This window comes from Parasteatoda tepidariorum, chromosome 4 (genome assembly GCF_043381705.1).
Source record: "Parasteatoda tepidariorum isolate YZ-2023 chromosome 4, CAS_Ptep_4.0, whole genome shotgun sequence".
Classification (NCBI taxonomy): Eukaryota; Metazoa; Arthropoda; class Arachnida; order Araneae; family Theridiidae; genus Parasteatoda; species Parasteatoda tepidariorum.
In genome coordinates this window covers 60,291,446-60,304,330 of record NC_092207.1, presented here as the reverse complement: position 1 = coordinate 60,304,330, position 12,885 = coordinate 60,291,446, and the positions used below count along the sequence as shown (strand labels likewise).

The 12,885-nt window shown below is 29.7% G+C and overlaps 1 protein-coding gene across 2 annotated transcripts in view; it reads right to left on the bottom strand.

The window, feature by feature from the left end:
- Positions 1-11,515, bottom strand: part of LOC107436706 (uncharacterized) — a 43,024-nt gene extending 31,509 nt beyond the window's left edge. The window contains exons 1-2 of one of the 2 annotated variants that reach the window (XM_016048505.4): positions 8,110-11,515; positions 7,108-8,043 (exon numbers count right to left, since the gene is read on the bottom strand). In XM_016048505.4, coding sequence (XP_015903991.2) covers positions 7,108-8,043; positions 8,110-10,402 — 3,229 coding nt within the window. In that variant the 5' untranslated portion in view covers positions 10,403-11,515. The remainder of the gene's footprint in view (positions 1-7,107; positions 8,044-8,109) is intronic. The other variant, XM_016048506.4, reaches the window with a different exon arrangement.
- Positions 11,516-12,885: the final 1,370 nt, after the last annotated feature.

Below are 12,885 nucleotides of genomic sequence, written 5' to 3'. Positions count from 1 at the left end.
TTGCTGCCCGAAAAGTATAACAATTACGAGCGTATAGCAATCACGATAAGTATAACAATTATTAAATTATTGACGAAAAGAATAGCAATTGATAAGATGTATAGAAAAATCTAAGAGAAGTACGTTGGAATAAAAAATTTTAAAATTTGTTTTCGATTCGAGACTTATATTGGAGAATACGAGACTGATTATTTGTTAAACCTGTGGCAAATAATAATATATTGCGTGTGCAGCTCTGTAGTTCCAAAAAATGTTATAAGAGAGTTGAAATTTAATGTACTGTATGAAAACACCACGCGTTTTCATTCAGCATATTTTTAAGATTTTCATAAAATTCTAAAATTTAAGAAGGATATTGTACTTTTGAATTGTTTTACTGCATATTTTTTCTTCCTTTTATAGACTAAATAATATCAGTTTATTCATTGTAACCAGAGTATAGGGGAGGGGGAACACGAAAAAACCAGCCTAGAAAAAAGTTTAAAAAAAAAAATAAAATAAATAAATAAATAAAATTCTTTATTTATAACGACCAATTCTAGCCATTGATTCCAAATTTAATCTAGGAACTTGTCCAATTTGTTGCGTATTGTGTTGTGATAAATTAATCATAAACAAATAATACTTTTTCAACTAACGATTTTTTTAAAAATAAAAGGTATTAAAATTATACACTTCATAATTTTTTGTGTTAAGATCAGTACTTTAACATAAGATTAACACTATGAGAGGCTATTGTTGATTGATATATTATATAAAATAATATTATATAAAATAATATTATAAAAGATTAGCAATTATTTTTTTTCCTCCAGTGCTTTTTCTATTTAATATTAGGACAACAGAATTCATTAAATGTTAAAACGTCAATAAAGCTGGGCAATAATTCGTTTTTAAATTTTTATTCTTTAAATAGTCGGAGTTGAAGATATTTTTTTAGTTAATAGTTAGTTCCTGTAGGTAAAACAAGAAAGAAATTATTTAGATAGTTATTTACAATTAAGTAAAATAAATAGTACTGGAATAAATATTATAATTGAAATGAAATTACTGATCACAAACATAACGAATCACATTTGAACATTTTTGAGCCTATGTTTAATCCAAACTAATAAAGAACAAAGAAAATCATTAGGACTATAAAAAATAAAACTTATTAATACATATTGTTAAATATTTACATAGCAATATATATTAATAAGTTTCATTTACTGCGCATAAGCTGCAAGCATATAGAACTCATAAAATAAGTTAAAAATATAGAGAAAAAATGGAAAATAATTAAGATAAATGAAAACAGAATAAGAAAAAATTATTAAAATAAAATATTTTCAAAAATATTTAAAAAAAGAAGTTTTATTAAAAAAATATTAAAAAGCTGGAAAAGAAAATAATGAGACGATATAATCTCGTCATCAGCTCACACAATTATATCCGCAAAAAGGAGTGCTTTCTAATATTGTATTAATATAGTCAAACAAAAGATATCAATATAATAGTGTGAGGAGCAGTAAAAGAAAATTGAAACGAAAATAGAACATATTAAGTAAAAAATAAACGAAGCAAAAGATAACAAGTAAAAAACTGAAAATAAAATGTAAGAAATATACAGAACAAAGCATTAAATATATTAACACTTTGGCTCCCTATTTCTTCGATCGATTGTTATGTTATACGGGTGATTCTCACGAAATATGACATTACACAGTCCCTTGCTCCAAGATCTAATATTATAATACTAAAAGATCTGTTTTTTTTTTAAAAATTTTTTTTATAAATTGCATTGCTGTTAGCATTTTAAAATGACTTTGCACTAGCATTGACTGTTTTGTATAGTTAAAAAATTTAATTGAGCTTCAAAATGTCATTTTTCTGGCATGTCCCAAATAATGTTTCCAATAATAACTAGCTTCAAAACTTCCCATACATTTTTCAAAATCTATTTTTTTTTATCTTATCCCATGTAAGCATTTCTAGAATACACTCAGAGGGTATTGTTTACTAAAACTTCGTTTAAAATAATTTTTTCTGTCAATAATTTGTTTGTCCCGAGAAAATCTGTCGTTTTCTTGACTACTTTTATTTAGTGGTTTATAACCAAAATAGATAGAGCCAGCAATCAATATCTTATGTTAATAGATTGATTAGATACCCTCCTCTATGAACATGTCTTGTTGAATGCATAAAGAACCAATTTTCTGGTTCAAAATCTATTTCAAAAATTTTTTTTCAAGGTGAGTAGGTTTTTGTGTTTTTTCATTTTCCTGGCTTATTGAAATCATTAATAACATAAACTATATAGATTTATCTAAGTTATTTTAAGAAATCCTGTTGTTTTCTGCAGAATATAAACGTCTTAAACCAAAATATTAAATTAAAGTAAAGTTATATGCTATAAAATGGAGAATTTGTCATTATCCTGGCTGTCATTTACTTGGCTTATGAATGCCAGGACATTGAAGTGTTACCAGAATTTTTTTTTAACTGCTATTACTGTAAGGAGGGAAAGCAAATCTTAACCTAATACCAAGTTTATGTATGATTGTAATATGCTTGGATGTAACAAAGTTATTTATTTAATGATTGATTATTATACGCAATTTTATTCTGTACATATCAGCAACAAATTTTTTTTCTTTCTTTCTACAGTGGATAAAAATAATTATTTTAAGCAGTTTATGGTCCATTTAACATAAAGGCTTAAGTTGAGTTACTTACTATTAACTTAAAATGACTGTTTTTTAAACTTCTAAGCTAATATGTCATTTTCCTGGCATTCAAGATTTGGTGAATTTCCATTTTATTTTTTTTCTCGAGCAAATGTCTATAAACTACGCTGCTGCCTGTAAGATATTAATAAATGTAACTAAAGAAGTATACAAAAAATTTTTAGATTATTTTGAAAACTTTAAATTTGAAAAAAATTTTTGGTCCGAATTGTCATGTTTAAAAAGAATCACCCATGCACAAAATGAAATTTTAAGCAAAGTGCCTTTTATTTTAATCGCACGTAAATAAATAAAAACATATTAATTTGGAATAACTAACTATATTAGCACATTTTGCAGTGATTTGGTGATGGTCTCAGGAACTCGGACATTTAAACTGTGGCGGAGAAGAAGATAGAATTAAAGTCATCTCAAGCAAAGAAACAAGTAAAAACTATGTCAGCAAAAATAATTGCTATAGAAAACGTCATCTTAAACGGATATTAGAAAAGGGGCTATTTTTGGGGTTGGTGAATGAACGAACGGAATGGCTGCATCAAGTGCGCTGCTGACAGACGTTTAGGAACTCTGAGAATTCTATTTAAGGGTGCTGCGTAATCTTTTTCTTTTTTATATAAAAGAAAAAGTAAGGTTATTTCACTAAGCGTTTAACATCCATCAAAGAAGAGGTTAAGAATACGGGGTGGAGCGGCACTATTTTACTAAATTTGAGTTACTAACTGTTCCACAAGTCACAAATGACAAAAATGTTCTAAATAATGGCGTTAAATGGTTGCTTAAAATATAGAATCTAGATGGAAAGTCATTTCATTGCGCTTAAAACTTGTTTTTACTGAAAAAAAAAAGAAAAAGAAACATTAGAGGGAACGAGGTTATACGTCTGAAATAAAAGAGATAATCCTTTTAGAGTTCAGCCACGATTCATATGTATTAAAGAAAATAATATATACAATATTGTTTGTAAAAAAAATAAACTGTAATACAATACTAATTAATAAATTGGCAAAGTATGCAAATGATACATATTTTGAAAAAAATGTTAAGGGACTTTTTTCCTCTGGACGAAGGAAACGTAAGGGCAAGCAAAATATCACGATTTCTTTTTTAAAAAAATTAGATTTTTATGTTTATGTTACTTTTGCCAATTAAAGCTCTGATAAGATATATTAACAAGGCTTAATATTATTTAAAAACATGTAATTACAATTATAGTGATTAATATTTTTAACTTAAAATGTTTAAAATTATTACAAATTAATCACTGAAATCATATATATTTTTTTCCAAGCTCAATCCCGTATGAATTTGTAAAGACAAATACCCAATTTGTCAGTAAGACATCAAATAAAGAAAGCTGAGGAAACATAAGGAATCAATTAGTCTAAATTTCTCTTGAAAGAACAAGTATTTCTTCGTTATTTATAAACACAAACAAGGTATAAGTTTAAAAAGTTGTACTTGTATTTGGTATGTGAGTATAATTGAAATATGTTCATTAAACAGATAATTATTTTAAATACAGCTAATGGAAAGTTATGATTTATGAATTTCTCATTTTGTTTTTTTACATTAGGTCTTAATTTTTTTAGCTTATTTTGACCATTAAACAATAATTTACATACATTTTATCCCATTTCATTACTTCACGAAAAAAAAGTTTTATATTAATGAAATCAGACTTTAAAAAAACCACAATCATTAGTGTGTATTTATAAATAATACCTTATAAAATATTTTTGACTCTATGATTTATTTATTTTAAACCAAGTGATTTAAATCAATGATTTTTAAAAAAAAATGTCGAGTGATTTAAAACGCGATTTAAATACGGGCTTAAACCATGCCAACCCTAGTTAAGGCATGTGATGAGTTATACTATCCCAGTTAAATTTTTTCTCTTTAGCTTATCATTTAAAGATTAATTACTTTTCATAAATTGTGAAAAATGTTTATTAAATTGAAAAAAAATAATAACAAGCAGTTTGTTCGTTCGAATTCAGGATTTGTTATTTGGAACAAATTTCTTGCAACTATCACTTAAGAATGTCAATAGATTTCGGAAGAAATTCGACGTTTTCCTGCCACTTGAAGTTAATTAGGAAATAATTAATAATTACAATTACTTAAACAAAAATTTATTATTTTATAATTTGGGTTTTAATATCACAAGTATAAACAATACGGAATACACTTGACATCACTTAGTAAATGTTATTTATAATCATAAAAAAACTTTTTCATATGACACTGAAAAATAGTGCACTTATAATTAAACGATTAACGGAAAAAAGGGACAATGATAAGGGAAATCTCTAATAAGCATTCTAAAACAAAATTTAAAAAAAAAATTCGATAGCCTTGCTTATTTTTAAAGGATAAATAAAATTACTTTCACATTTGAAATTATTAAAATATAAGTTGAATACGGAATTGCTTAATAAATATTAAAACAAACAATTTATTTTCGGGAAATTATGAAATACTGTTTTCCAGTTAAAATTTTAAAAGAACCGAATATTTGATAACATTATGTAAAGATTGATAAAATTTAAAGGAAAATAACACTTGAAAATAATTTGTCTCTCTTTATTGAAAAATCATAATAGCCGTTGCCGGTATCCGATGTTTTGGTGCTCAACTTAACGTTACATTTAGTTATAACATTGCTGAGTTATGACATTGATTGTTATAACATTGTTTATTAACGTTACATTACATTGCTGAGTAAAAATTATAAGACTTAGAAATCTGAAAAGACTTAAATATGTTGAAAGATTTAGAGTAAGTACGACAGAATAATTAAATTTAATATTCCATAATTAGTTCGAAAATCAATAATTGTTAAGTTCGTAACAATTACGACGTGGGCCACTTACAGCGGCTGAAATACAACTGCAGAGATGAAATTAGACATGTTAAAAGGGCCATTTTTATTTGCGAGCTTTACGCAAGTTTTTGAAGAAAAAAAAACCCCAGTTAGTTCGAAAGTTACAGCAATTTTAAGTGCTTTTTTCGCTTTTCTCTCCCTCTCAGTTTCTGTTTTAAATAATGATTATTTATTTAGCCATTGTTTTAGGAAAATTTATTTATATCTCTCACGACATTTTTATTTTTTAGGCTAGCGCAAGAGTTGATGTCGGAAGTAACAAAAAGAAAGTAAAATATCAGATGTACACAGATAAAAATATTAATATTGAAATTTTTAATAATTAGAAAAAAACTAAATACAAGACAAATAGTTTGTTATTTGAATTGTTATAATGATATTAAATATTATTTATGATATTAAATAACGTTAGCGAGTGAAATTTATTCTCATTTATTTTTTCTAATTGAGTCATACACTTTACATTTCATGTTATCCAGGCTAATTTTTTTCAAGTGCAGTTTTTTTTAAAATTTCAAATCCAGGTAAACATCCGTTACATTACGATTAACATATTAACAAAATGTTCTTACATAAAACTATTATTATGTATTTTATAATCAAAATATTCTTTGCCTTTGGGGAAAATATTGACTTTTAAGGAAAAAAAACGAAGGTGAAGTAATCAAGCTGTTAATAGTTACAAATAATAATACTTGAGCTAATTGTTAAATATTATTCTATCGTATACCCTGTACATTTTTTAATACACATTTTCATCATTTCTAAATTCCATAGCTAATATTTTAGCGCACTAAAATGTAACACTCATAATAGAGGTTGATTGTGACAAAATTAGTTGGTACTAATAATTTAACATTGAAACAGATTTTCTAATAATCACGATTTCTATAATCTACATTTATTTCTTGAGTAAAACAGTTCTTATTCAAGAGATATTTTCTAAGTGTCGTCCTTCAAAAATAATCATTATAATTTCCTCCCTCTAGTTTCTGTTTAAAGCTACAAAGATTTGATACAAAATGGATTTATAAGAAACAATTTCTGTCAACGATTTATATTTTACTATTTGTAAAACTTACTGAATAAAAATTGTGAAAAGAACAACTACACATTTCTTAAAAATGAAACAAATTTTAAAAGGCTGAAATTGGATTTTTGGTGATATATAGACCATTAAACATTGCTTTTGTAAATTTTTAATTAAGAATTAAAAATTTACAAGATAGTTTTAGCAGAAATATCTAGTTCTAGTGAAACTAGAAACATATGTTGAAGAAAGGAAATCTTAATCATACAACGATAAAAATTATTCTGAGGAAAGGTTTATCACAACAAAGAAAGAATTTAAAAAATGATAACTTAGCTTGAATTACCAAATTCATTCAGTTTTTAACACTTCTAACGTTATCTATGACTGAAATTTTATTTAAGTATTTGAATTTGTTCTGAAAAATATATATATATGTATTTTTTTTAAAAAAAACTTACCCTCCGTTGATTTAAGATCAGGTAACTCGATAACAGGTTCACTCATAGAACGCATTGCAACACCAGAACTTTTGGGAATCATCGTTGAAGTTGATTGCTTTTCAAACTTTTTTTCAAGTTCTAACACGACGGGCGTTTTAGGGGACGGTCTTATTTCTATTGAATGAGCAATGGGCTTTGATAGATGGGCTTGCCGATCTTGAATTTGAGATTCCAATGAACATGAACCATCACTGATTTTCCATCCAGATTTATTTACTTTTGATGATGGCGAAAAAGGTGGTGGGGGAGGTGGAGGTGGGGGACATATATCTTCAGGTTGTTTGTTATGTGCTGGGAAGTCTTCTCTAGCTGAAGACAGATTTTCTGTTGCTTCCGCAGTATCTGCTAGTTTGTCCAGTGAGGGTGGCTGCAAGACTATGGTGAGTTCCGTACGGTGCTGAACTTCATTCTTAGAATTTGCTGCAGGATCTTCCTTCATAAAAATGGTGTTTCCATTCGGGGTGGCATCAATTGAAGTACGGGATGAATCAGAGCAAAACTTATTGGCTGTTATTTCTGAAAGTTCTGCTGTGAAGACACTATTTTGGACTTGAGATGGCTTCAAACAGTGAGCAAAGTCGCAATTTCCAACTTGTTTATCTTTCGAAGTTACATCTGGAGATTTTTGAGATGGAATGACTTGGGATGCAGGATCCGGAGAATATCGGGGAGCTGATGATTTTGCGCTAATTTCAGCCAGAAACGGACTATTTAGTAGTTTTGAAGGACGTATACAGTTTGTAAAGTCACAGTTTTGAATTTTAGATGAATCATCAGAGCTTAAGTTATGAGTGTTAGTTGAAAGAGGAGAGTTACTTCCGTTGTTAGTATTGGTTATTTCATTAGAAGGCTTTGCAACTTTTGGAGTTGCATCAGAGCTTTGAGATTTAATATCTGGAAAAAGAAAAGATTCTTTAAGATAATTGTTATTAATAGGAGTGAGTATGATAGGTGACTTACCACGTGGATCCAGAACAGTATCTGTAGAAGAATAGTTGTTAGTATTATTCATGTTAAGAGTAGCATTAATATAATTTTGATGACGAGGGGTAGGCAGTTCGGTATAATTTTCAATTTCAGGTTCTTCAAATTTCGATAGGGTGGCAGTATATTTTTTGCTTTGCTTTACCTTTTTCCGAGCATCATTAAAATCAAAGTGTTCCTCTAAACCCCCTACTGTGTTAGGACTGGAGGGCATAATTTCATCAACGCTCTCACCACTAAGTAATCTATCTAGAATTACTCTCCGTATATTCGGTGCAGCAGTAACACCAGAGTTATCAAACTGCGGTTGCGTATTTCCAAGATCATCCATGACGTCCTCACTATATAAACTTCGAATTATTTCTTCTTCCAATTGATCCAAGTTTTCGCAAGAATCGAATTTACTTGCTCTCTCGAGACAAGACTCAAAGTCAGATCTAGGATTGCTCCTCATACTGCTGCGCGAACTGGATCTAGACAACATACTTTCGTTGGGATCTTCAAAACTGGAAGACACAACAGATAACCTAGGATCAATGATTTCACTTTCTGTGGTCTCAGAAGAGTTTTCAAAAAAGGAAGGTAAAGTTGGCAGTTGAACAGTTTTTACTGGCTCGCCCGTGTTTTCTTTATCATAAACGTTTTCAGATTCAGCAGTAATTTCGACATCTAATTTTGCTGAGGCCGATGACGTTGGGATGTAACTCTTTTCCCCTAAATCCAAAAGTTTATTTCCACTTTCATCTTGTACGAGTGTAGGTGTTTGTTTATTTTGAGATCCTCCATCTGCTGTCTCAGCTTCAATATTTATCTTTAAATGTTCTTCGTTGAGGTTTTTATTAACGCTTGAAGGTGCATCGTTTACGTTCGTAGAATATTCGTCTGTAATTCGTTCTGGATTGTCATCTGAGTTTACATCATTTTCTGGAATAGGTGCAAGAAAGTCTTGTTTAAGAGCATCGAGAGCGGTTTTAAGATCCGGTGAAACGTAATTAACTTTTGGAGGCGTTTGAGGGACACTATCTGGCGAAACTTTTAAATCAACATTATCAGGTTCTTCTGGTAAAATATCCAAATTTCGGAGCAATGCTTCAAATTCTTTATCGATATTTCTAGGTATGGATAATTCAGTTGTTGTAGCAGATGAATAAGTTTTGGGAATAGGTGAATAAGTTTTTGGAACAGGTGAATCAAACTTTGAATCGTTGAGGTCAAAATGCACAGTCTTAGCTTTACTTGGTTTAGGCGAATCAGTTCTGTCAATCTTCAAAACAGAGGTTGGACTATTAGAAGATCGAATTATATTATCTTTAGTTTCACTATTCGATTTTAATATCTTAACGGCATCTTTTTCGCGGTTGTGCGATATTTTAGGATTTGATTCAATGGAATTTTTTAAATCTGAGCCGGACTTTTGCGATTCATCAATTGTATCAACAGAATTTGAAGGAACACTTTTAGGATCAGCTGAATGCACAAGAGCGGAAGTTTCGTTTACAGATAAGGGCAACTGAGAAGCTGAATGCTGTAAACAACTTCCATCAGTCAAACTCTTTTCTTCCTTCAGTAATTTTGCTGACGTCGGTTTAGGAGAAGAATCAGCTGTGGCAAAAGGCGTGGCATATTTTAAGAGCTTAGAAGAATCCAACGGAGCGACGAAGGAATTTTTAGAACTTTTGTTTTCATCTGATACAAGTCCAGGAGGTTTCGAAGCAACAGAAGATGGAGACCATCTGGAGGAATAACTACCATAAGGTGAAAGAGAAAACGTGGGCCTCGTAACAAGCGGTTTTTTGTAATTGCAAGCATCATCCCACTCATTAGAACAGGTCTGGACCGGTACATCGACCGTGGAGGCGTTTTGGGTCTGAACCCCGACCTCGTCATAAAACCGCTGGTTGTCATCTGTCTGCACGTACGAATCTTGCCTTTGGGCGATTTTAGATTCTTTTTTTCGACGTTTGGAAGGCGAGAGCGAAGGTATAGATGATGAAGAAAAGAAAGGTCGCAGAGAAAAAGAGGTCTTTGGTTTCAAAGTGAAGAAACGAGGTGTTTTCTTTTCATTACCCAACCCGGTGAGCCGGTCTACTGACCCAGCGGCACTTGGAAGCGTGGCTGAAGATGACGCTGATGACAAATCTTGTTTTTTGATGGATGCGTCCACTTCAGAATGACTCACATACATGCTATGCCTTTGAGACGGGAGTTCATTATCAAAGGGTGTATCCACATAAAAACGAGATCGACTGGAAGCCATCGCTTTTTTCATCAATCAATTATTTTATTTCCATTTGACAATAATATCTATTCATTTGAACTTTCCTACAGAGACTTTTCACTGAGCACAAACATTCAACGAAATCCATTTAAAAGGTTCCAACAATTAAATTGCAAAGTAATTTTCGTAGAAAAAGCTTTAAAGTTAAAAGAAATAATCATTCATGAATGAATGTAATTAATATAATAATGTATTCAATGCAAATATTTTTTCTAAAGCGGGCGCTCCAGAGAAATTTGAAAAAAACATGTTTCGGTGAAGGAAAGTCTGATATACATCCTTCGGATGTTACCCGTCTCAAAGATCTGATCCTTTCGGTTGTCCCTTTGCTCCCCATCCTCCAAAATCTTTGTTCGAGATGTGTAAGAGCGGTATTTCGGGATCACGGGCCACGTGATTTCTTGCGGTAATGACAGCAGAAAGAGCCAAATGGGAATCTACATTTTCAATGCGGCTCTTCTCTTCTTCTGTAGTTATTTTCCGATTCGGTTTTTATTTATCAAGTTTATTTTCTGCTTTGGGTCGGGCGTTCTGCTGATGTAGACATTGCAAAAAAGGTTTAATCGACGAGGGTAGCAAAAAGTGAATGATCGTTTAAAAATGTTATTATTTCATTTATTTTTTATTTTTAAAGCGCGTTTTGCATTTTTGTTATTATAAATACATATAGCACTATTTTAGAGATATTCGTATTTGAAAATTAGATTAAAATGCAAATTTAGTTAATGTAAATAATAAAGGGAAGCATTTTTGAAAAAGTCGATTATCGACCCAAGGGGTCAAGGACGTTCAAAATTTCGTGAATTATTTTAGCAAATGTGATTAGCATTGCGCACTAGCCATTTTACTTCACAGACAAATTTTTCAGCCATATCTTTGAATTTGGGACACAGGGGATGATGATAGCCATCGCTGCGGTGGGTGATATTAAACAAATTCCAGTTGTAAATTAAGAATTTCTAAAATTAGAAGAAACCTTTGTCTCCTATATTCTATACGCATTGTCAGTAAAAGAAATGGGATTCAAAGTCGGTAGCTTAACTCTGAACTTTCAATAAATATGTTTGCACAGTTGCAGAACCATTCGATAAGAAAAGCCGAACAGATATCATCAAATTACAAGATTGTTAAGTGATTAAGCATGAAATTATGACAAATATTGATACGCAGAACAATTTAATTAAACTTTCATTTTAACGAAAATTTGGTTTTGGAAATTATGGATCAAAAGATTAATTACTTATCATTATTCAACCAAATCAACAGCTCAATCAAATAAATATTTCAATAAATCAACTACAAGCTTAGAAACTTTCAAATGTAATTCATTAAGTCAGGGATAAGTTATAATAGAACTAATCATCATAAAAGTCTTTTGTGTAATATTTTTGTTTACATAATTATCACAAGATCAAAAACATATTCGCTTCTTTTAACCTAAGGAAATAACGAAATTTAACCAACCCATGTCAGAATCGAGCAATTTTTTTAAAATTCCGATATTGACTCCTGTTAAATAATAAAAATTATAAATTAACGTTTTTTCTTTGAAGTAATAATTAAAAGTTTAGTTGGATGCGTTTAGAAACCACTGCTTAGCTATTTTAAGATATTGTGAGCGGCCGTAAAATGATAGAGTCATGAAAATAGAAATAAAATTTTATGTGTGGTTTTCATCTGAATTAAGTTTTACATATCTTTGAATTTTTTTAAGAGTATCGAAAATACAACCTCTAATTCTTAGAACAAAACTTTAATGCTAAAAATAATATTTTCCGGAAAAAATATTACATTAAAAAGAGACATTAAAAGAGAATATGTCTATCAAAAACATTGTTAAAAATGTAACGCTATCATAAAAACGCCTATAAAAAACAAACGTTATATACAAGAGCAAAACAGAAAAAATAAAAATTGATATTAAATTTTGAAAGAAAATCTTAAAGCTAAACATTTCAGTTTTTCAGTTACCGTATTTTCAAGAAAAAAGCAAAGATTAAAATCAAATAGAAACCATTTTAATTGCAGCGTTATAATAAAAACGTCTAATAGCTTTTGAAAAAGGTAAAGCTAGATAGAAACCAAAACAAAAATCGTCCTTAATTTTTAAATGAAAGATTTAACGCTAAAAATATAAACTTAACTTTTGTCACATAGCCGTATTTTCAGAAAAAAAATTACCAAAAAAGAATAACGTTCATTAGAAACGCTCTTTAAAAAATGCTGTCATAATAAAAACATTGATGATAAAGAAGAGTTAGTTAAAAAAAATCAAAAGAGAAACAGAAAAAAAAATGTTCTTAGTTCTTAAATTTAACTTTAACGTAGAGAATCGCAGTATTCTAGGTTACTTGTTATCTGCCTTACCGTACAAGAAATAAGTGGCAATAAAAGAATAAAGTCTATTGAAAACACTCAGTTAATATGCTTTGCTTTAGTTAAAACAGTTAAAAAAAACATGCAAAAATGAAACA